Below are 22,553 nucleotides of genomic sequence, written 5' to 3' on the forward strand. Positions count from 1 at the left end.
ACATATGAAAATAGTCTAAAGTAATTCAGACAGTTACCTTCAAACTGTCTTTGCTCTGGTAAAGTTGTTTGAAATGCCCATGCAGCCTTAGCAGTGAGAGATTGGCATCCCTCAGTCATAAACTCCATTCCATGCCCTTTAAAGCAGATTACGCTCATGTTTGAGCCTGAAAGGACAGCCAGGACACTGCAGGCTTAGGCCACAGCTGAAAGGATTTCCAGCCCTGACAATGAGCCAAACTACAAGAGACTGAACAAAAGTGGTTTACCAACCAAAAGCATTGTTAATATTATAAACTACTGAGAATAACAAACGTAAGCTTTTTCCATACAAGAGAATTTCCATCATGCTCATATTGAACATGCTAAAAGCACATTGCTTTCATACAAATTTTCTATTGAAATATAAAACCCCACATAATTACTGATTAAGGCTTTTTTCAACTTCATTCAAACTGTGTAATGAACAGTTTTCATTTGTGCCATTTAGATTTAAACTAGCAATATGTATTCTGATAGCTCTAAAAAAAGTCTTAATACTTTGCTACATAAAAGGTTTTAGTTGTAGCATTCAAACAAGCGTTACGAGGGAAGAGAAAACAGTCACAAATGTTCAAACTCACATAACTTTATTGTCCTTGATAAAAAGATATTGTGCAATTGAGTGCATCTATAATAAAACGTTCACAAGCATCAGCAACAAAGATTCAGTATCTAATTCGGACCAGCCTGGAATTAGTGGTCCGGTTGAGGTCATTATGAAGATTCGAGCATGAAAACAAACAGATTTACCCTGCTGTCAGTGTTGTTAGCATATGGTCACAAAAACCCTGCCATGAATATACTAGGATTGCTACATGCTGGTGCAGTCCTTTAGAAAGCCCTGGAGGGGCCAACCTTTTAAAACCCGTGAACCTTCAACTGCTCCTCCTTTACGATGTTGATCTGTAAAATAGCAAAATTGAAATTAGTAATTGCTTAAACTGATTTGAAGTCCAAAACCAAGATCAAACTAACCCATTTAAACATGTTTAAGACAAAAACAGCTAGTTATTCAATACGCAAGTATACTTCACCTCCATCAGAAATTGACAGATATTCTTCCTCTGGTCACCCTGTAACTGAATCACCTCTCCATACTCCGGGTGCTCGATCACTGTACCATTGCAGGCAAATTTCTAATAAATAAAACAGGACAAGATTACTCAACACCAAATAACACTTTGGGAGAAAGGCTTCCAAATAACTAGGAGTCATAAAGTACCTTCTTGAAGGCTTTTACAAGCTTCTTTTTATCATAATCATCAGCGATGCCTTGAACTGTGGTCAGTGTTTTGCGTCCGTTCCGTTGCTGAATCCTTATGTGGATTTTATCCTCCGTCCCAGCCGGGAGCAAGTCGTCACCCTTAGTTGCATCAGCAAAGGGATCTACGGAGAAACAATGAAACACTTCAGTCTTTGTTACAGGAAAACCTGGGGCTGTGAGATTTTTCCTGTACTACTATAATGAGCTCAAGTTGCACAATGGGAATGAATCAAGTTGGAGATCATAAAGAGCAACATCTGATAAAAAAAAAAAAAAAACATTAGCGATATATGCATGCCTAGTCGTTTTACACAGCTCTTTTGAAGAGACAGTTCAACCAAAACAATTCCGTCATCATTTACTCGCCCTCAAGTTGTTCTAAACCTGTATGCGTTCCTTTGTTCTGCTGAACACAAAAGATGATTTTGAAGAATGTTGGCAACCAAATCGTTGTTAGTCTCCATTGACTTCCATAGTGTGAAAAAGAAATACTATGGAAGTCAATGGGCCAGCAACTGTTTGGTCACCAACATTCTTCAAAATATACGGTGTTCAAAAAACACATTTACAGGTATAAAAAACTTTTAAGGGGAGTAAATGACTTTATATTATGATCAACTACCTCTTTAAGGGTGTGCCACACGTTTGAAACAATGAATAAACAAGGAACTGATTAAAGATTCCAAAGGGGGGTTTTCGCGGTGATGTCATAGAAGAACCACCATTTTAGGTTCCAAAAAATTAAGAACAATTTTTAAAATCATCGTTTTCTTAGTGTGAAGAACATTTTAAAAACCCAATGAACCTTCCACCACAAACAACCTTTCGTGCAGTGGAAACGTGGATTTTAACGGTTCTTCGTAAAACCACAGATGCTAATAAAGAACCTCAATTTTTAAGAGGCCTTAAAAAAAAAACACATCTTAACGGTATTGCGCTAACAGCAGTTTCACAAAAACACACATATACATACATATATATATATATATATATATATATATATATATATATATATATATATATATATATATATATATATATATATATATATATATATATGTATATATAATAAACGTATATATTATAAAGGCGCCATTATTTTCCCTACGAACTTTCCCAGGCATTGGAATTCGCTTTTTTAATGTTGATGGAAAAATAAAAACGTTTAACTTATTGTTTGCATCGACTATTTAAATAACATGTTCGCATCGATGCATTTGTGCACAGACACCACACAACATAATAACGTTCCTCAAGATACTGTCCTTTTGTAAACTCGTGCAACTTACCGAAGGACTGGAGGTTCTGTATATTGGACATGCGATATTACTGCGATAACTTAAACAGATGAAAGATGTCGGCGATCAATGCCGTTCGGAGATCCTTGCTTAGATTTGTAGTTATTTTATAAATCGTCGACGAAAACACAGAGCGGGTGCTAAATCTGCCTGATGCAACAATCGCGTGGGACACAGACAGCGGAAGTGCTTTAATGCGCTGCAGAGAGCGATGACAAAAGGCTTTAAGTACATTGCCAGCTGTATTTAATTTAGGATCTTTCACTAAACAGATATAATGCCGATATGATCTCAAGATTATCTCAATAAAAATTTTACGATAATATATATACATATACATATATATATATATATATATATATATATATATATATATATATATATATATATATATATATATATATATATATAGATATAGATACACACACACATACACTATATATATAGTAATATTGTAATGTTTTATATCTAATTATTTTATTATAATTATTTTGACTGCTTTACTGACAGCATAATGATATTTCACCTTTCTTTTACTGTCTATGTATTTCACAAGGTGGTTTTATTTGAGGTTTTAAACAACCCGGAAGGAAAGCTAAACACTCGCTTAGCTCTTACATGAACGTTTTCAGACCTTTCCAAAGCGTAATTTTGGTTATAGTGTAATTGTATGTTATCATAAAAATATGTGTCTCTTCCAAAGTGGTGATGTTTTCTATAAATAGCAAATATCATAATACTATGCTTTTACCATAGGCTTTTACAGTCAAAGACCTAGCCACTACATCCGGGGATTTGCGCTACATGGCCACATTCTACACACGGACACTAGATGGCGCTAAAGATAGATTATTTGGCTTCCTTTACTGTGATTATAAAAAAGACGATATCGAATTCAAACATCTAATAAATAATTTCTCAAAATAGTATCCTTGCTTGGGTTTGTGTTCGATTTATTTTAAATGTTTATTTCGATCTGAACAGGAAATGGAACAAAGCTAAGTGACCAATTTGTTTAATTAATGTTTTCTTTGTCGTTATGTAATTCCATTTTCTTGTTATGTGATTATGTAATGCTTGTGTGCAATTGTTAATTTAAAAATTGTTAAGGTAATGAACTAAAACCTTTTGTAAAAATACATATTTTGAGCCATGCCGTTCTTGTCAAGCAGGCGACACTAAAGAGGACGATTGCTCATTTAGACTACCACCGAAGAAATGAAGATCACGTAACGCCGATTAATTCGCTGAATTTAACAACGCTGTCTTTACGTATAGTAAAGATTAGAGTGAAGTCATCGGTGAGATTAACAACGCCTGTTGTATCATAACCTAAGAACATAACAGAAGCGGATCTGACAGGAGCACAAGAATACCTCAGCGAAAATCTAAGCAAAATATGTTTTCTCTGCCCACAACCTTTCAGTCGCAGGTATGAAGGTATTTCATTGTTTTAAAAAGTAGTCGTCAAAGCCCGTTTTGTAAATAAATGAGTGACTGTAGAAAGTATTAATGAACGTGAACGAGAAACCAGTGTGTGAATGAGGATTTTCATAACAAACTTTGATCTTGTTCATTTAAGTCTGATGAAAATCGTTATTTAAAACAATAATATTGTCTGCTATTGAAAGTTTATGCTAATAACATTCATTTGAAACCTATTTCTGGCAAATTCTGACGCTATTTAGATGGACCATCAAACAGATTGCATCATCTTATTCACTGTATTTATTTCATAAAATCATCTGTTGCGAATTTCATTTGTTTTTCTTCACTGTTGATTGAAAACACAATTATACAGATATTGTGTATACATGTATTATATATTTAATTATTTTAATCAATAATAGTGTTATTGATGACATGGTTATGTATTATTACGGTCATTCTGGTTGTTCAACAACAACAGCTGTGAAAGTGTGTTTAATAGTGAGACTGAGTGTGAAGGTGTCTGAAGGGTGTTTCAATAGTATGTCAGTAGTGATATAACTGACCTACAGATCAACATACTGTAGTGTCAGTCATACATGGAGAGCTTATGTGTCTCTGTGACTATGATAACTTAAGGACTGGCAACTTGATACAATTTTATTATTTTATTTGCTAACCAATATTCTCCACACCAAGTTATGCAATGTGTTACTTTTTTGGTACTTTTTTTAGGGAACAGTGCCTTTGACCCATCTAATCAATGTGGTCCAGTACCTGAAGAGTTCAGCCAACTCAGCCGTAACCACATCGGTGCAGAGTCTACAGAGAGACCATTCACCTGAACATGACCCACTCCTCAATGAGGTATGACAGTCACGGATACCGCACTCATTATGTTTTAAAGCAGTGCATGTTCATGTTTACACCAAGGTTATTAATATTATAGTTCACTCAAACTAATTTTGTTGCTTTAAAGGTGCTCTAAGCGATGTTAGGTGACGTCACTTCTTGTTGACGTTCGAAGTATTGTCAAACAAAATGGAGGCTAGCTCGACCCTCCCTCCTCCTCATCCCATCGTGCCCCCCAACCCCCACCCCCAAATCATTATTGGCTGGATCACTGTTTGTTATGTTTCGTGGTCCAGGTTGGACCAGTTTGTTTTTGTTGCCGTTTGTGGAGCCTGGGCTGTCTACAGAGACCTTGTTTTTTTACAGTGTGTTCAGGGGACAGGCAGCTAGCAGATATTGAGGAGATGTTTGCTGTATGTGACAAAAAAATGTTTCGGCCTAAAAAACGTGTGACATCGCTTGGAGCACCAAATTAACGTTAACTGAAATAAAATATAATTAAAAGGATAGTTCACCCAAAAATTTCAATTCTGTCATCATTTACTCACCCTCAAGTTGTTCCGAACCTGTATACATTTCTTTCTTCTGCTGAACACAAAAGAAGATAATACCTTATTGGTATTATTGGTCAATGGGGAACAGAAACTCTTTGGTTACCGACATTCTTCAAAATATCTTCTTTTGACTTCAGCAGAAGAAAGAAATTCACACAGGTTATTCAACTTGAGGCTGAGTAAATGATGACTGAATTTTAATTTTTGGGTGAACTATCCCTTTAAACTTATTTTATTTCAGCTAGTTGCCAACCAAGGCACAAGTTGTCATTTTCGTTTAGTTTAACTTGTTGTAGAATAACTAAAACTGAAATAAAAATGATTAAAAAAATGATATTGGCATTAAAAAAAAGCTAATAAAAATGGAAAAAAAGAACACAACTAATTACTAAAACGAATCACTAAAATGAAAAATATAAAATATAAAAACAACATAAAAAAATGGAAAATTATAATATTATCTCAGTGATACTAAAATAACACTGGTTTCCACTGCGCTTCATGGTTCTAACTGTCTTGTTTTCACAGCCGAAAGTAAACTTGAAGGACCTGGGTCTGTCAGAGCTGAGGTTCAGTCATGTACGTGCTGTTCTGGAACGCCTGCTGCCTTCTGTAGATCCAGAGGAGAAATCCATCTCCAGCGCTGCTCAAAACTCAACAGCATGGAGAACATCTCACATTTCTGCCCCCTCCTTCTTCCAAAACAAAAATGGTAAGGTTAACCACAACATAAAGTGATGATATAATGTTTTGAAGTATATTTGTCTCTCTGAATTTTTGGAAGCTCAATAATTAGGTTTATACTCGTACATAAAATTGTAATGCGGCCACTTCTTTTCACTAGACCACATCTGTTAAAAAATAAGTTGTTCCAGCTTCACAGGAAATGACAGCAATTTTTGTATCATTTCCAATCTACTGTACTTGAATACTTTGTGCAAGCTAGGTCACAAGTAAACTTATTTATTAGGATGTTGAAATTTTGTGCACCAACAAGTTTTCTGATTTCCAAAAACTTTCCAGTCTTAAATTGCCCCATTATGCTTTTCCGGATATTACCTTTCATGTAGTGTGTTATATTTTGTGTTCGTCTCACTGTGTGTCAAGTACTAAGGAAGATCCGGAGCTGAAATTCAGATATGCTAATAGGCATTTTGTTTCTGACACGTGCTGTAAGCTGTAGACCAATCACAACAGACTGTGCCATCTGACCAATCAGAGCAGAGTAGACTCTCAGAAAGAAGGGGTTCAGAGAGACCGAATCCTTTATCGAACTGTTTCAGACACTGTGAGAAATGTCATTTGAAAACTAAAGGCCCATTTTGTTGTCAGCAAAGTGATTCATTCTTGACTTTGTTGTGTAATGTAAATTGTATATCTTACCACAGGGTTCTCTCACAAACACACGGGACTCTTTGGCTCTCCGGTGTTTCGCAGCCCCCTCCAGACAGCCTGCGTAGATCTGCACCATCTGCAATGTAATCTTTAATGACCAAAATATAAAGAATTAAAGGCCGTTCACACTAAGAACAATAACTATAACTATAATGTTCTATGAATTGTTCTAATTCTATGAGAATAGGGAAGTCCACACCACAGCTGGAACAATATAATTGGAATCACTTTCGAAGCTATATTTTACAGCTGATAAACTATAAAAACATTAACAATCAATAAGAATCCACCCGACCTTATAGAGCCTGAGCATTTAAAGTGGCAAATGACACAACTGCAGTCTGTGACTATAATAAACGTTATCATCTGTTGGTGTGGATGCTAATATAGTTATATTGTTCTCGGTGTGAACAGGGCCTTTACTCAGTTACATGCTGTTACGTTATAGCTATTGTATGGATTGAGTTCTGGGTTTATTTTGATGTATGGATGTCTTGTTTGTTTTCATGCATAGTATGGATCCAAAACAGAGGTTTCAAGACGATGAGGTCCAAGACCAGACGTCTGCAGTCTGGTCCTGAAGCTCCAGTAGAAGCAGAGAATTATACGCCAGTCTTTATGAAGGTTAGTGAGCTGACAAAATATCAGTTCATCCAGGTCTGCTCTTTAGAAAAACAACAGGTTTTATCTGTGTGATTAATTTGTTTCCGATTTTTCCTTATTCTCTGTCCTCTTCAGGGCCTCCTCATGAAGGAAAAACAAGACACGGGGAGTTTTGAACAGTTATTGAAACAGAATAACTTGTCAGAATCTCACCAAGATGCTTTTAAGACTGGCTTCACAGAGGGCTTCATGAAGGCTCAGGCATTGACACAGAGAAATCAAGGTCATATCTTACACGCATATCTGCTTAATAGTAAACAATGTGTTGTTATGAATGAGTTCGTTCTTACTTTTTCTGTTTCTAACAGACTCTGTAAAGAGGACACGTCTGATTATTTTTGCCCTCCTGCTGGTGGGCCTGTATGGTGTGTCCAGAAGCCCTCTCTTCTCGGGTAAAGGGTCATTTTCCGACACTGGTTTGTCTCCCATTTTATTAATTCCTTATATTTGCTTGCCTAACATATATTGAACTGATAGTTGACTGTAGCTGAATTTCTTCTGCAGCTTTTATTATAAAGTATCAATGTAGTGCCTGAAAGGTTTTGTTGCTGTGCTGTAAAATTATTGGTCGCTTCTTGTCTTTTTGAGTTCTGATAAGATCATTAGAATCCAGTATGTTTTATTTTATCTGTTTATTTGTAGTTCGTTTTCGCACCACCTCTGGTCTGGATTCAGCCGTGGACCCTGTTCAAATGAAAAATGTCACCTTTGAACATGTGAAAGGTGTAGAGGAGGCCAAGAACGAACTTCAGGATGTTGTCGAATTTTTGCGAAACCCCCAGAAATTCACTGTGCTTGGCGGTAAACTTCCCAAAGGTGAAATTCAACACTTCTGTAACTTATGGTCGTAGGTTTTTTGTTTTTAATTTTGTAGAAATGTCTAATCTGGATGTGTATTTCAGGTATCCTGCTTGTGGGGCCTCCGGGAACAGGGAAAACCCTGTTGGCCAGAGCTGTAGCAGGTGAAGCAGACGTGCCCTTTTACTACGCCTCCGGGTCAGAGTTTGACGAAATGTTTGTGGGAGTCGGAGCGAGTCGCGTCAGAAACCTTTTCAGTGAGTTTTTTGAGGAAAAAATGTAATCTTAGAATGCTCATAATGCTTATGATGTTAATAAAATCACTACTTTAACTACATACTTAACTAAAAAAAATGCAGTTCATGATCCCTTTAAAGTAAATTATAATGTTCTCTGAGGTCCACTTATAATGTTATCAAGATTTTACATAAAAATACATCCTAATTTAGAAGTAATCAGCTATTTTCTATCATGTTTTTGACCCTCTCTTTCGAACGCTCGTTTTGATGGGCGTGCCGCATTCAAGACTTGGAAGTAAACGGCCACTGCTATGATTGGGTAACAGTTTTGTATATTAAAATAATTTTCAAAGTCCCCGCTATTACACGTGTGAAATTGTTTTGAAAACGTCCGATGTTGAAAAATATCTCTTTACATAGTTAAAACATTTGCCAACAATGTGAAACATTTTTTGCGTATTACAAGTCTTGGTTGTAGCAAATAAAGTTTAAGTTCTTGGAGTTGCAACTGTTAATAATTGACAAAGGATGTCTTACGGTGTTTTGTGTAAACAGAATTATAAATGAATGCACCATTGTTTGTCACATTGTCGTTCTTATAGGCTATTCATAGTTCATCCTGTTCGATAAAGTGAAAACCGTATACATTGTCATCTGCAGTGTCGTGTTTTAAATGTTTCAAATGTTTTCTACATGCTTTCTTCCGTATCCGATAATCCAACGGATTAACCCCATAAATGCCGAAGAAAGGGAAAGAACAGCAAATCACAACATTCTCTATTCAGTTTGACTGCGGCGCCACAGTATAAATACTCAGTACATATCAAACGATCTGTAACAGATAAAGCAATAGCGAGACATGGTAAAAACACTGTTACTCACACTTGTGTGTTGCGACATTACTGTCGGATCCAAAGTTGGCAACTGCATCGTCTTGTTTAAAAACGAATCTGCAGAAAAATTTAGCGAACAAACGAACCGTGTCTTACTGGCACCATCTGACTGGAAGTTCGTTTAAAATAAAGTTTTCTTAAAGTTAGGATCACAAGGATGGCAATGCAAAGACGGTTTTTCCACAACTTTGCACTTCAAAATGTCTTGTAATCCTTAGAGGCATCTCTGTCGTTTTGTTGCTGGAGTAATCCTGTGTTTGCATTACATCACGTGTGCGAATCGGTGGCTTAAGAGGCAATGATGTTACAAAACGAGCCGTTGGTTTAAAAAAAAAAGCTGTTTTTGTACTAACGAGGAAGTTTTGAAACGTACAGGAGATTTTTTTATAGTACAATGACATCTTATATGTCAAACGATCAAGAAAAATTTGATTTCTCAATTCATGACCCCTTTAAAAAATGTTTTTGTTGCTTTTTCTCACAGAGGAGGCTAAAGCTAGTGCACCGTGTGTTATATTTATTGACGAGCTGGACAGTGTAGGAGGCAAGAGAATCGAGTCTCCCATGCACCCGTACTCGCGACAGACCATCAACCAACTGCTCGCTGAGATGGACGGGTGAGTCCATGGCTTTTTATTACAGTTCCTCTTTTTGAAAGACGTTATTTAAGACTTATTTGAGTTTTTTAATGATTTTAGGTTTAAATCCAATGAAGGAGTCATTGTGATTGGAGCTACAAACTTTGCTGAAGCTTTAGACAAGTAGGTTTCACTTGACAAAAATCACTTGACATATATTTCTCTAATAGGACACTATTATGATTTCAGTAAAACTGCAATCATTGTGATTAGCCTAAATAGACATCATCTTGGTAATGTGTGTTTCAGTGCTCTGGTGAGACCAGGCCGGTTTGACATGCAGGTCACTGTCCCAATACCGGATGTGAAGGGACGCACTGAAATCCTGCAGTGGTATTTGAAAAAAATTCTAGTGGATTCTGGTAAGAGTTATTAAGAGAAAGCAAATATGTTTTCAAAGATTCTCAATTGGACAATCCGAATAAAATAATCTGTTTTTGTGTGTTTTGTAGCCGTTGATGCAGAGATCATTGCCAGGGGAACAGTAGGTTTCTCTGGAGCCGAACTGGAGAACCTGGTGAACCAGGCGGCGCTGAAAGCAGCAGCCGATGGGAAAAACCTGGTGACCATGAAGGAGCTCGAGTTTGCGAAGGATAAGATCCTGATGGGTGAGGACAGTAGGGCCGTACAGCTTAGTCTCTGCAGCATGTGATGGGGATTAATGCTTTGAACAGAGAGTTTCTTTTCTGACATCCTCTTCTCTGTCTGTCCAGGCCCAGAGCGCAGGAGTGTGGAGATAGACAAGAGAAATAAGATGATCACAGCCTATCATGAGTCAGGACACGCTATAGTTGCTTATTACACCAAAGACGCCATGCCCATCAACAAAGCTACCATCATGCCACGTGGCCCTTCGCTGGGACATGTGAGTAATTAACTCACTGTTCCATCATAACGTTAACGTTATTTTTCTTTTTCTAAATACCCCCCAACATTTTTCAGATTAACATTTTAAAGATTTCTAAATCTGGGTGCATGAGATATTGTCACCATATAGTTTATTAGCCGATAGTATAAATGTTTTTAATTTATCTGTATCAGTCAATATTGAATATTTAATAGTGCATGCTCATTTCAAATATTTTTCCATTGACATTATGGTTGCCATCATCTAACATTCACTTAATAATAATTTAGAAGTACTGTTAAATGTAATCTTTATGGAATCTCTAGTATTCCATTACTGTACATTAATAATGTTGTTATATTAAAGATTTATATAAAAGTTATGTTCTTGAATGTAAAATAATGTTTGTTTTTTATTCATTTGTAATTTATTTAAACTGATTAGTATATCATTTTAATATCAGCCATTTATCAGTAATGAGCAATAACATTATTATCAATGTCGGCCGGAATATTAACACTTTTCCCGCCAGCATTTTTTTTAAGTTGCCAGCCACCGCCAGCGTTTCACAAAAATGTAATTGCTCCCAGAATATTTAGTTGTATGAATATCTATCTGAACATCCAATATATCAAAAGAAAGAACAGAGCCTCTGCTTTAAAAAAAAAAAAAAAAAAATTCTAGCTTCATGCATTCTGCATGCATTCTTGTTGCATGAACATTGTGCCGTTTCTCTGGTCTCTCTCAGGTATCCTTGCTGCCAGAGAACGATCGCTGGAGTGAGACACGGGCCCAGCTGCTGGCTCAGATGGACATCAGCATGGGCGGCAGGGTTGCTGAGGAACTGGTGTTTGGAAATGATTACATCACCACCGGTGAGAAGTGTTCCTAACTGATCCTTGCTACTTTGAATTCTTGGAAATATCAACATCACGGTTTAACTTTATTTGTTTCTTTTGCAGGAGCATCCAGTGATTTTGATGGAGCCACTAAAATAGCACAGATGATGGTGACACGGTTTGGAATGAGTGACAAGGTGAAAAACTCATTATGTGACTTAAAAATGCTTTTTTCTCCTTTCTTTTCCGGTCTTACAGTATGTAGTTAGTAATGATTTCATAATTTAGGCCAGAATTTCCCAAACCTGGGTTTGTGAGTTGATGAAAACCGAATAAATGTCAAATATTTTTTTTCAAATAAAATGTAATGTATTAATTTTAAAACCAAAGCCAAAATAACAATCAAAATAAAACACTCACTAAAAGATGAAATATTTTAGCCATTCATGTACTTTGACAAATCCAAGTTTTATTATTTTTTTTTTAAAAATGTAATTTGTTTTATCATTTATTAGGCTGAAATGTGAACTTATCATTTTATAAAACTTTTAAATTTGGACAAAGCTGTGTAGTTTTTATGGTCATTTTACAGTTTAGGGTGTTATCGCAGACATTGTTGTTTCCAACTTGCAACCTAAACAACATGTATTTCTATTTCTACTGATGATTCCAGGAAGAAAAATAATTCAAGAAAAATGTAACTCCCCATCTACATCAGATCACATTTTAAGTGAAAATAAGTATAATATTCAATAAGAAAGGAAGCAAATAGCTGCTTGGAGAAGCCATTTGAGTCCTTCCACGTGTTCAAAAGCCATTAGTGTTGTGTGAGCGCTCACATTCCAGACTTAAATCTGTTTCATACTAATCCCTTCTCCAGCACTCAGTTCATACTCTATTTCTAGAAATAAGCAGCGCACATGCAGGGTCTAAACTTCACACACATTCACCCATCTCTAACGTCAGGATCCTGTTGTAATCAGAAACTAGTGTGAAGCCTTTGTTGAATTACTGTTGTGCCTGTAACTGCAGTTCACTCACCTCTCTTTGCTTTGACCAGCTGGGGGTCATGACCTACAATGATCTGACAAAGCATAGCCCAGAGACCCGGGCTGCTGTAGAACAGGAAATCAGGGTGCTGTTGCAGGTAGGTCTTTAGTTTTTGTTTGTCTGTGATATTTGATCCGATGATTGTGGAAATTCACCTCCCTAATTTTCTTTTTCAGAGCTCTTATGAAAGGACAAAGAAGCTACTTAAGACATACAGCAAAGAACACAAGCTGCTGGCCGATGCCCTGCTGACTTATGAGACTCTGGATGCAAAGGAAATTCAGATGATCCTGGAGGGAAAGTCACTGGAACCCAGATGATTAATTATTGGATTAACAGAGACATTTCAAGCTACAATCTTACAACCTTACCTGTAAATATAGACATCGATAATAAGCGAGACTTTCTAGCCTTCTCTCTTAATATTTTTCATTTTTCAGGCAACACGTTGGCTTTCAAACAGACACTACGCAAATAGAAATCCAGACGTTCTATTAAGTTGAGACGGTATATTGATGCCTAAAGTACATATGCCTAAGCAGCGAACCAATGAAAATGGCTACTAATTAATTAAACTGTAAATGTTTTGATTTGTTTTTTAGAAGCTAAGTATATAGCAGGGTAAAGGATGATGTTAATAACCTGCTTTATTCATCCTATTCTTTGTTGCCCAGTCATCAAATTTAAGCCCTTGTTATTTTAAGAAATAGAGAAAAACGGAAAGCAAAGAAACTTTTAACTTATAAATGGTGCATTATTTTGCTTGAAATCAAATGCCAGTGGGCTGCTGCTCATGATGTCTCATTTTCAGTAATCACAGTAGTACAGATTGTTCAGTTATGAATGTGACTTCAGAATGTCAGTATGCTTTCCTGCTGCTATCCTCTGTCACATTTGGGTTGCCTGCATGTGTGTGTTTAAACAGCTCAGGTGACTGCACTGTATATATGTTTGTGTTTGAAAACTTATTAGTGTGCTTGATTTTGAAATTAATACCATGTTTATTTCCATTTCTTTCAATCTTAAATGAACATGGATGTGACTATAAATTATATACATAAATAAAGGCTATTACCTTGTCATTTTCTGAGAGTGAGAACATAAAGCTGGGATTTTGAATGAGTTTGAAATGAAGGCTAAAAATGAATTAGGTTTAAGGTCTTGGATCCTTTTCAAAGGTCCAAAATAAAAGACATGCAAGTAAACCATTCAGTCTGATAATCGCAGGTATCAGGTTAGGTGTGCTGAGATAGTCATTGGTTATCTTATTTCAAATTGTGGTCTACACACATTTAGGTCCTGCCTTCTCATCATTCGCTATATGTTTCTTCATGGAAGCCAATTAAAGCCAATCATGAATTAGAGTTTCACTCCAGTAGCTTTGAGACAATAGCTTTGTTGTTTCCAGTGAGGGGAAACTGCAATCAGTGTTTTACAACTCTACCCAAGTCTGTAATTACAGAGTTTTGTTACAAGAGGAAGGACTGCACATTTAAAGACCCTTTGTTGAAAGAAATTTGTTTTCCTATTGGTTTTCAGCTGTGGAAGGCTTTATAAAAATGCCTAGACGTTGTAGGAGACTGATGAATACTGGTCAAAACCATGATGAGATCAGCTGAGCTGAGCTCAGAGATTCTTAAGGTTTTTTTTCTGTAGAGACTGCAACATAAAATGATCTTTTGAGAGAAAAAAAAGAGAAAACCGGCTAAATGGACCAGGATATTGCGATCATTGGAATTGGATGCAACTTCCCAGGAGGTAAATATATTGTTTATGAACTCTTATACCGTTTGTGACAATGCTGTGTGCATTTGTATGAGTTCTCTGCTACCTTCACAGGTGAGGGTGTTGATAATTTCTGGAAAGTTCTTGTGGAGGGCAGGAACTGTGTGGTACAGATTCAAGATGAAAGATTTGATACATCAGAGTGGTTTCATCCTGATGAGAGTAAACCAGGAAAAACACAGACGACCAAAGCTGCTCTCATTGAAGGGTAGGAATAATCAGTTCATGATGATACATTTGAGGTTTATAGTTACTAAAAAATGAAATGATAAAGTAATAAAATGTGTCTTATTTTAGATTCAATGAGTTTGATCACAAGTTCTTTGGCATCAGTGATGCTGAAGCTGATTTCATGGACCCTCAGCAGAAACTGTTGCTGCAGTGTGCATATCGAGCTCTAGAGGATGCTGGGATACCCATGGAAAAAGTGAGCGGAACCCAAACAGGAGTTTACATAGGTAATACAATACATCTAATAAAAGTAGTTGACATTTTTAACTTTTGGGTGTTTTTAGGATATTGAAACCATATATTGTGTTTGATTTCAGGTCTTATGAACAGGGACTATGAAACACTTTTAAACAACAGTCCAAGCACAATAACTCACTATAATGGCACAGGAACAGCTATGAGTATAGCTGCCAACAGAATTTCCTATATTTTTAACCTGACTGGACCATCTTTTGCCATTGACAGTGCATGTTCTTCATCCCTAGTCGCCCTTCACTCTGCGTGTCAGGCCATCAGACAAGGTAATGATACTATTTCAATGCTAAAGTCTGTTCATTGCTTGATATTTACATGGTTAATCATCCTTGTTTACTTTATCTCTAGGGGACTGTGAAATGGCTCTGTGTGGAGGGGTCAGCTGCATACTTGAGCCTCGAGTCTTTGTGGCCCTCAGCAAGGCAAAGATGATCTCACCTGAGGGCACAAGCAAACCATTCTGCCGTACTGCAGATGGCTATGGCAGAGGGGAGGGGTGTGGTATAGTCTTACTGAAGCCTTTGAAAAAGGTAGATATTTTACATTGTTAAAAAGAACATTCAGTTATGGTTTATAAAAAATGTAAATGTAATAAATTCAGTTAATTATTTGTGGAAGTAAGCTGGTGATTCTCTTTTTAGGCTCTTGAGGACTTTGATCATATTTGGGGCATTGTGAACAAGACTGCAGTAAACCAAGATGGCCACACCGTCACACCAATCACCAAACCTTCCATGCCCCAACAGGAGGCTCTTCTTCACATGATCTACTCCTCCGAGAATTATTTAGTAAATGTCCAGTATGTAGAAGCTCATGGGACTGGAACACCAGTAGGAGATCCAGTTGAGGCAGGAAGTATCTCAAAAATCATCGCCAAAGAAAGACCTTCAAGCTCAGGGCCTCTGTTTATTGGCTCTGTTAAGAGTAACATTGGACATACAGAATCTGCAGCAGGTGTGGCAGGACTCATAAAGATTCTCTTAATGATGAAGCACGAAATCATTGTCCCCTCTGTGTTCTACTCAGCACAAAATTCCAGCATAGATGCTAAAGCTCTCAATCTTAAAATCCCCACTAGAGCTGAGAAATGGCTGTACTCTGGATCCAGGAAAAGGATGGCTGGATTAAACAGCTTTGGGTTTGGTGGCACCAATGCCCATGCTTTAATCAGCGAGTATGTTTATGCTACAGCCCCCGACAGGCACAATCTTGAACCTCTAAAACTGCTTCCACTGTCTGCAGCCACGGATCAGTCTCTTCAGTTGTGCATAGCTGACACGTATCAGAGGATTTTGGTAGATGAAACAGTTGATCTACAAGCTCTTGCTTATACAGCTGCCTGCAGAAGAAGCCACATGAAACACAAATTTAGGAAAGTCTTCACTGCATCATCTCTATCAGAGTTAAAATCACTACTCGAAGCTAGTATGAACAAGAAATTAGCCCCAATAAAGCAGGACCTAAAGTTAGTTTTTGTATTTTGTGGAAATGGCGTTACTTACAGGGGAATGTGTAAGCAGCTACTGAAAGAAGAACCAGTTTTTAGGGAAAAGGTCAAAGAGGTGGAAAACTATTTCCAGAAGTTCAGATGCACCAGTATTTTGCAAAAGATCACAAGCAGCTATGACAATGAAGATTTCTCAAAACCAAATGTTGTCCAGCCACTTCTTTTTGCAATTCAGGTTGCAATTGTTCACCTTTTGAAGCACTGGGGCATCAGACCAGATATTGTTCTTGGACACTCAGTTGGAGAGGTTGCTGCAGCTCATTGCTCTGGTCTGCTGTCTCTTGAGGATGCAGTAAAGGTTGTCTACCATCGCAGCAATCTACAGACCAAAGTGACGGGTGGGAGGATGCTGGTCATTGGTAACATTGCTGTCCCAAATATTCTGGAAATCCTCCCTGCATACACAGGAAAGATCTGTGTAGCTGCTGTGAACAGTCCTATGTCATGTGTGCTGTCAGGTGATAAAGAAGCTATTGATATTGTGCACCAAAAGCTTCAGTCTTTTAAGAGCAAGAACCTGTTCCTTCATGTCTTAGATGTTCCTGCTGCCTACCATAGTCATATGATGGATCCTATACTGGGCCAAATCAAAGACAGCATTGGACATTTAACTCCAAATGAAATGGAGTGTGAACTGTTTTCCACCGTGACAGGAGAGATGTGTAATCATGGGGACTTTGTAACAGGTGAATATTGGGCAAGAAACATCCGAAAACCTGTTGCCTTTGAACAAGCAATTAAATTAGTTTCCAACCACACAAGGAACACAGTCTTTGTGGAAATTGGTCCAAGACGGGCTCTGCAGAGGAACATCATGGAGATCCTGGGAAATGACACCACAGTGCTAACTTCAGTGCATCCAGATAAAGACCACGAGACCATGTTCACCACTGTATCAAAACTGTTTGAGCTGGGGGTCAATGTGAAGTGGGACGAGTTCTACAAAGGGTTTGAAACAAAGCTTATTGCTTTCCCAAAGTATCAATTTGAATGGAAAAAAAATGAGGTATACTTTGAGGACGTAAGACGGGGAAATGACACAATCTCTCGCAGTCCACATCCACTGATAAGTCCAAGTAAACGTGATGGCAAAGTGATCAAGTGCAACCTGTCAACAGGTTCTACCTCCTTCCTTTGGGAACACAAGAACAATGGCATCTCAATTGCCCCAGGGGCATTGTATGTTGAATTGGCTTTTGCATCTGTAATGGAAACCGCAATTCCAAAGAGGCCTCTTAATTCATTTCAGCTCACAATCAACTTTCAAAGTTTGTTTGTTTTTACTAAAAACTGCCCTCCTCTGAAAATCACAGTTGACACATCAAAGGACGCAACCACATTTCAGGTTCAGTCCTCTAGTACTGTGCATGCATCAGGCACCATTAGCCATGAAGGGGGACCCGCTATGATAGAACAGCAAACCATTCACCTCAATGCTGTTTTGGAGAGATGTCCATCAGTCATTGAAGCAAAGGATGTGTACAGCACTCTTAATGATGTAGGGTTTGAGTACGGGCCCAACTTCAAACAACTTGGTGACATTCATTACGGACAAGACTTCATGGAAGCAGTGACCAGTGTCAGGATTCCAGAGGGAGTACTCAATCATCTATATGAGTATTGCTTGCACCCAGTGGTGCTAGATTACTTCTTGCAAATGTCCTCAGTTTTAGCAGTAGTCTCTAGCACCATCAGGCCTGGATTTCCCTCTGCAATTGGTAGTATGGTTATATCTGCACCTCCCCGTGAAAAGATGTTCATGTATATGAGACTGACCAAAGAAATGCCAGACTACTTTGAGGTTTGTGGTTGTTTCACTGACAAAGATGGACATGTGTTGATTGAGCTAAGAAATGTCAGAATTAATTTTCTGGGAAGACATGCACAGATTAGGGAATCATGTTTCTTTTATAACCAGAAGGTTGACATTCATGCTGAAAGCAGTTTCCCCAGTAGAATCAAGGCTTTGGTCTTTGAGGACACCTTGGGCATCGCTAAAGGTTTGGAGCCATATTTGCACCCAAAATCTGTATTTGTTCCTCCATCCAATTTAACAAAAAACTCAGCCTTACAGGTCCAAGAATTACTGTTGAGGTCTTCATGCAGTGCAGCAGACATGGAACTGGATGAGATCCTGTTTATCTGGGGTGCTCAGAATATTAGTCACCTCAAATCTGAAGCCATTCTAGAGTCCTTGGTAGACAGCTGTGAACTTTATCGTCAGGTTGTTTTGTCTTTAAGAAGCTGCAGTCCTGTTCGTTCCATCCGTGTCATTACGTACAAGTCAGCAGAAGGAACAGTTGAAAGTATAAGTTCTGGATTTGTGTTATCTGGCATGACAAGGGCATGTGCTGCAGAGTTGTCAGGCACTTCTTTCCAGCTCATTGACCTTTCCACAGTGTCAACAGAGGATATAGAAGCACTGGCTCATGTGCTTAACTCATACAAAGCCCAAGAGTGTCCAGAAGTCTTCATCAGCAAAGGGAAAGTTTACTCTGCTGTAATAACTCATACTCCTGTCACCACAGACACCACGAAGACTTCCCTACAGTCCCAGGACTTCACTTTGCAGACAACCAGTCCCTACAGGATGACCGGCTTATCAGCTTTTCCTTCAGCGAGTTCAGTCCACACCATTGAAAGTAAAAATATTGAGGTTCAGCTGAGTAAGGTATGTGTGCACTCTTCCGATTATTTTCCAGTTAGTACTTCAGACTTAAACTTTGGTCAGACGATGTATTGGAACAAGCACACAACACAGAACCATGGTCTTCTGGCACTTGACTTCAGCGGGATCATTACAGCTGTGGGAAAGGATGTCAGCAAACTTAAAGTGGGAGACCATGTTGTCTGTTGTTATCCTGTAAAAGCAACTTCCAAAGTTATCCTCCCAGAAGATGTGTGTTTCAAAATGAAAAGGCTTCCATTCCTAAAGGATGCACCATGTGTTTCATACTTTGTCCTTATCTGGGAGATATTGCAGTGTGTGCTACCCAAATCCAAACAACAGCAAAGTTTGGGAATCTTCTCTACTGATCGTGACTCAGCCCTGATCAAGTTATTGACACTCATAGCAAGGAAATCAGGCTGGAGAGTTTTTACAGAGACTGAAGTAAGTGGATTAGTCCAAAATACAAAGCAGTGTCTTCTTTTTGTGATTCTTCCTCCATATGATTCCGTGCTTCTGACAGACATTGTAAGAGTTGTCAATGCAAATCACATCATTGCAGTATGTGGCATCCGTGAGCCATGCTACTCTACAGTAAATGGAATTCAGAGGGTTAGTGAGAGAACTTGCTTCCAAACACTTGAGATGTCCAAAATCTTCCAGAAATCAGGTCTTAAGGCACACGGAGCTCTTCTACAGAAATGGCTAAAGGGAATGCACTTACACAAAGCATGGCCATCAATACAAAGTAGTGCTTTTCAGATGGCTTCCCCTCAAGGTATTCCTCCTCAGTCGTTTGAACAGTCTGGGTCTTATTTCAGTGCAAGCACTCTGGACGTGATAGCTCTGGCCAGTGATGATACTAGGAGCAAGATGTCTGCCATCCCTTTGCTTCCAAGAACAAAGCAGCTGTTCTTAAAGAAAGGTGTGTACATAGTTACAGGTGGTCTCTCTGGTTTGGGATTTGAAACTGTTAAGTTTATTGCCCACAGGGGTGGGGGATGCATTGCCACTCTCTCAAGGAGTGCACCATCTGAGAAGGTACAAGAGGAAATGAGCAGTCTCCAGAAGAGATACGGGGTAAGAATTCTCACTCTTCAGTGTGATGTCTCTGTGTCAGAAGAGGTGATGGAAGCCATTACTGTGATTGAAAAACATTTTTTCCTATGTCCAATCAGAGGTGTGTTTCACAGTGCTGCTGTGCTACATGATGGATTACTGGAAACCCTTGACAGATCTCTTTTTCAAAAAGTCCTGCAACCTAAAGTCTGTGGTGCTCTTAATCTTCACCTTGCCACTCTGCACAGCCAGACACTTGATTACTTTGTGTGCTATTCCTCGATCTCCTCATTCATTGGAAATGCTGCACAAGCAAACTACGCAGCAGCTAATTCTTTTCTGGACACGTTTTGTCACTACCGACACAATATTGGACTTGCAGGCCAGTCAATCAATTGGGGACCCCTTAAACTGGGCCTGCTAATGAACAAAGACGATTTTCAAAAGTTCCTGGAAACAAAAGGGCTGATGATCATGGATGTGACCGAGATCCACGAAGCACTAGAGCACTGTCTGTTAAATAACAATCCCCAGCAGGTGGTCTGCAAATTCAATTTCAGGAACCTGAAGAACCATGTCTTTTCTCAGAATGTGTCTCTGAAGTTTCGCCTGTCTGCTTTAGTGGAGGAAGAACTGAAAAACACCACAGTTGTTGAGTACTCCAGGATAAATGTTCAGTCATCAGTGGATGACTGTGTTAAAGGGATTATGACTGAAATATGCAGTGTTGATACTGATGATCTTAATGATGAAACTGCGCTCACTGCACTAGGAATTGACTCAATGCTGGCCATGACATTGCAAAATCGCTTGTTTCAAGAGATAGGTGTGAATATTCCTCTTGTTGCTTTGCTTGATCCAAGCAATACACTATCCTCATTGGCTGAATTGATAAAACAGAGTTCAGATGAGGACTGTGAGATTTCTGTGCACCTGTAATGCAAAGTTATGTATTTTGTCCATAAGATTGAAATGCATAAAAATGAAATATGCTTATTTTTTTGTGCTCATGTTTTGTTTAGCTAAACCTCTTTAGAAAATGTTGGATTACTTAATTGTTGCAATCGTAACCACAATATTGTTATGTGTGACAAATATTGGATGTCAAACATTAAAATCTTGATTTCAAACATCAATTTTGGTTATTTTATACCTTCCCAGACCAAATCAGAGATCAAAGGTCAGGCATGCCTCATCATTTTACTGCCAAATGCATAAATCCACTGATGTTTTTATGCAAGCATATTAAGCTATGTGCAGAATTAGGCTCATGAAACACTGTAAACATTGAGTGAACTAAACAATAGTTTTTAATAGAAATTTATAGTCTCCCTAAAATGATAATCCTCAACCATTCATAAATATTAAAAATACTAAACAAAACTGATGTAAAAGATGAAAATATTCACAGTTCTTATTATAATCCTTACGCAGGCAATCCTCTTTTCTCAAAGAAAGCACAACAGCGCGTGCAGTACTGAAGCAAAGGGAAAGTCTATATTTTAACAGTGAAAATATAAAAGGCAGGAATCATTTTGTGGCTGTTCAAATAAGCCAATAAAAATAGTTAAAATCTGTGTATTTAGTTATGTCTTTAATGAGCTTTTACACATTGAACAATCCATAAGAAAACATTGTATACCTCTCATAAATACAGAGCAAAATATGGTTACATTTGTGCATTCAATTAGTTTATTTCACAAAAATTAAGAAAAACTACAAAATTTTACTTTTTATATATAACTAAATAGAAATATTTGTATATACTGCAAAAATAAGACATTTAAATATTTTCTGAGAGATTGGGGCTCGTTCATGCAACAATACATTTCTGTTTAAATCCATTTAAACCCATTTTTACGTAAATTGTTGCATTCAATTGAATTTTACAATTTATTAAGGTTTTATGAACGAATTACACAAATTTGTTATCCTTGTGTTTCATAAGCAAGTCTAGTTGTTGTTTCATTTAGTTGTACATTGCTTACATCTGTGATGCATTTTGTAAACATATTTTTAAAAGGTTTTTTTTGGCTTTTTAAAAGATTTTTTTTTACAGATTAATCGGGGCCACTAATTCCTGAAACCCCTAAAAAGTCCAAAAACCATTGGCCCAGGTATATTTTTGTAGAAAACATGCCATGTTGTTGATTTATATTACATTAGTAAAATGAAATGACAAATGAGTAATTTTAAACATATAAATGTAGTACACATACAAACGATATATTCAGAAGAAAATGAAGTAT

General features: G+C 37.7%; 3 protein-coding genes across 4 annotated transcripts; 2 read left to right on the plus strand and 1 right to left on the minus strand.

Annotated features, from left to right (window-relative positions):
- Positions 1 to 627: 627 nt before the first annotated feature.
- Positions 628 to 2,804, minus strand: eif1b (eukaryotic translation initiation factor 1B). The gene is made up of 4 exons (XM_056249273.1): positions 2,595 to 2,804; positions 1,264 to 1,427; positions 1,076 to 1,177; positions 628 to 944 (listed from the first exon to the last, which is right to left on the minus strand). Exons 1-4 carry the CDS (start codon positions 2,623 to 2,625, stop codon positions 900 to 902), a joined length of 342 nt encoding a protein of 113 aa, XP_056105248.1. The 5' UTR covers positions 2,626 to 2,804; the 3' UTR covers positions 628 to 899.
- A 1,081-nt stretch (positions 2,805 to 3,885) lies between these two features.
- On the plus strand, positions 3,886 to 13,297 carry yme1l1a (YME1-like 1a). Of its 2 annotated transcripts, none has more exons than XM_056249263.1 (18): positions 3,886 to 4,035; positions 4,767 to 4,898; positions 5,966 to 6,149; positions 6,826 to 6,915; positions 7,347 to 7,456; positions 7,571 to 7,718; positions 7,804 to 7,911; positions 8,138 to 8,311; positions 8,398 to 8,550; positions 9,910 to 10,042; positions 10,124 to 10,186; positions 10,313 to 10,425; positions 10,516 to 10,671; positions 10,777 to 10,928; positions 11,659 to 11,785; positions 11,873 to 11,946; positions 12,810 to 12,896; positions 12,976 to 13,297. In XM_056249263.1, exons 1-18 carry the CDS (start codon positions 4,003 to 4,005, stop codon positions 13,117 to 13,119), a joined length of 2,181 nt encoding a protein of 726 aa, XP_056105238.1. In that variant the 5' UTR covers positions 3,886 to 4,002; the 3' UTR covers positions 13,120 to 13,297. The 2 variants fall into 2 exon arrangements, with proteins under 2 accessions (XP_056105238.1, XP_056105239.1); XM_056249264.1 differs by having other exon boundaries at positions 7,804 to 7,887; positions 12,976 to 13,201.
- A 384-nt stretch (positions 13,298 to 13,681) lies between these two features.
- Positions 13,682 to 21,277, plus strand: pks1 (polyketide synthase 1). Its single transcript, XM_056249256.1, has 6 exons — positions 13,682 to 14,557; positions 14,639 to 14,792; positions 14,882 to 15,042; positions 15,133 to 15,336; positions 15,419 to 15,600; positions 15,712 to 21,277. The coding sequence occupies exons 1-6, from the start codon at positions 14,509 to 14,511 to the stop codon at positions 21,241 to 21,243; spliced, it is 6,282 nt and encodes a 2,093-aa protein (XP_056105231.1). The 5' UTR covers positions 13,682 to 14,508; the 3' UTR covers positions 21,244 to 21,277.
- Positions 21,278 to 22,553: the final 1,276 nt, after the last annotated feature.

The sequence above is a fragment of the Rhinichthys klamathensis genome, unplaced genomic scaffold (assembly GCF_029890125.1).
Source record: "Rhinichthys klamathensis goyatoka isolate OS25496 unplaced genomic scaffold, OSU_Roscu_1.1 h1tg000059l_1, whole genome shotgun sequence".
Classification (NCBI taxonomy): Eukaryota; Metazoa; Chordata; class Actinopteri; order Cypriniformes; family Leuciscidae; genus Rhinichthys; species Rhinichthys klamathensis.

Bases quoted from the DNA above. Each gene is read 5' to 3' on its own strand.
- eif1b (XM_056249273.1), bottom strand. From the start codon at position 2,625: ATGTCCAATATACAGAACCTCCAGTCCTTCG. The intron at 1,428-2,594 runs GTAAGTTGCACG...GTTTCTCCGTAG, and splicing joins ACAGAACCTCCAGTCCTTCG to ATCCCTTTGCTGATGCAACT. The intron at 945-1,075 runs GTGAAGTATACT...GCTATTTTACAG, and splicing joins TCTGTCAATTTCTGATGGAG to ATCAACATCGTAAAGGAGGA.
- pks1 (XM_056249256.1), top strand. From the start codon at position 14,509: ATGGACCAGGATATTGCGATCATTGGAATTGGATGCAACTTCCCAGGA. The intron at 14,793-14,881 runs GTAGGAATAATC...GTCTTATTTTAG, and splicing joins AAAGCTGCTCTCATTGAAGG to ATTCAATGAGTTTGATCACA. The intron at 15,337-15,418 runs GTAATGATACTA...CTTTATCTCTAG, and splicing joins GTGTCAGGCCATCAGACAAG to GGGACTGTGAAATGGCTCTG.
- yme1l1a (XM_056249263.1), top strand. From the start codon at position 4,003: ATGTTTTCTCTGCCCACAACCTTTCAGTCGCAG. The intron at 6,150-6,825 runs GTAAGGTTAACC...ATCTTACCACAG, and splicing joins CTTCTTCCAAAACAAAAATG to GGTTCTCTCACAAACACACG. The intron at 10,043-10,123 runs GTGAGTCCATGG...TAATGATTTTAG, and splicing joins CTGCTCGCTGAGATGGACGG to GTTTAAATCCAATGAAGGAG.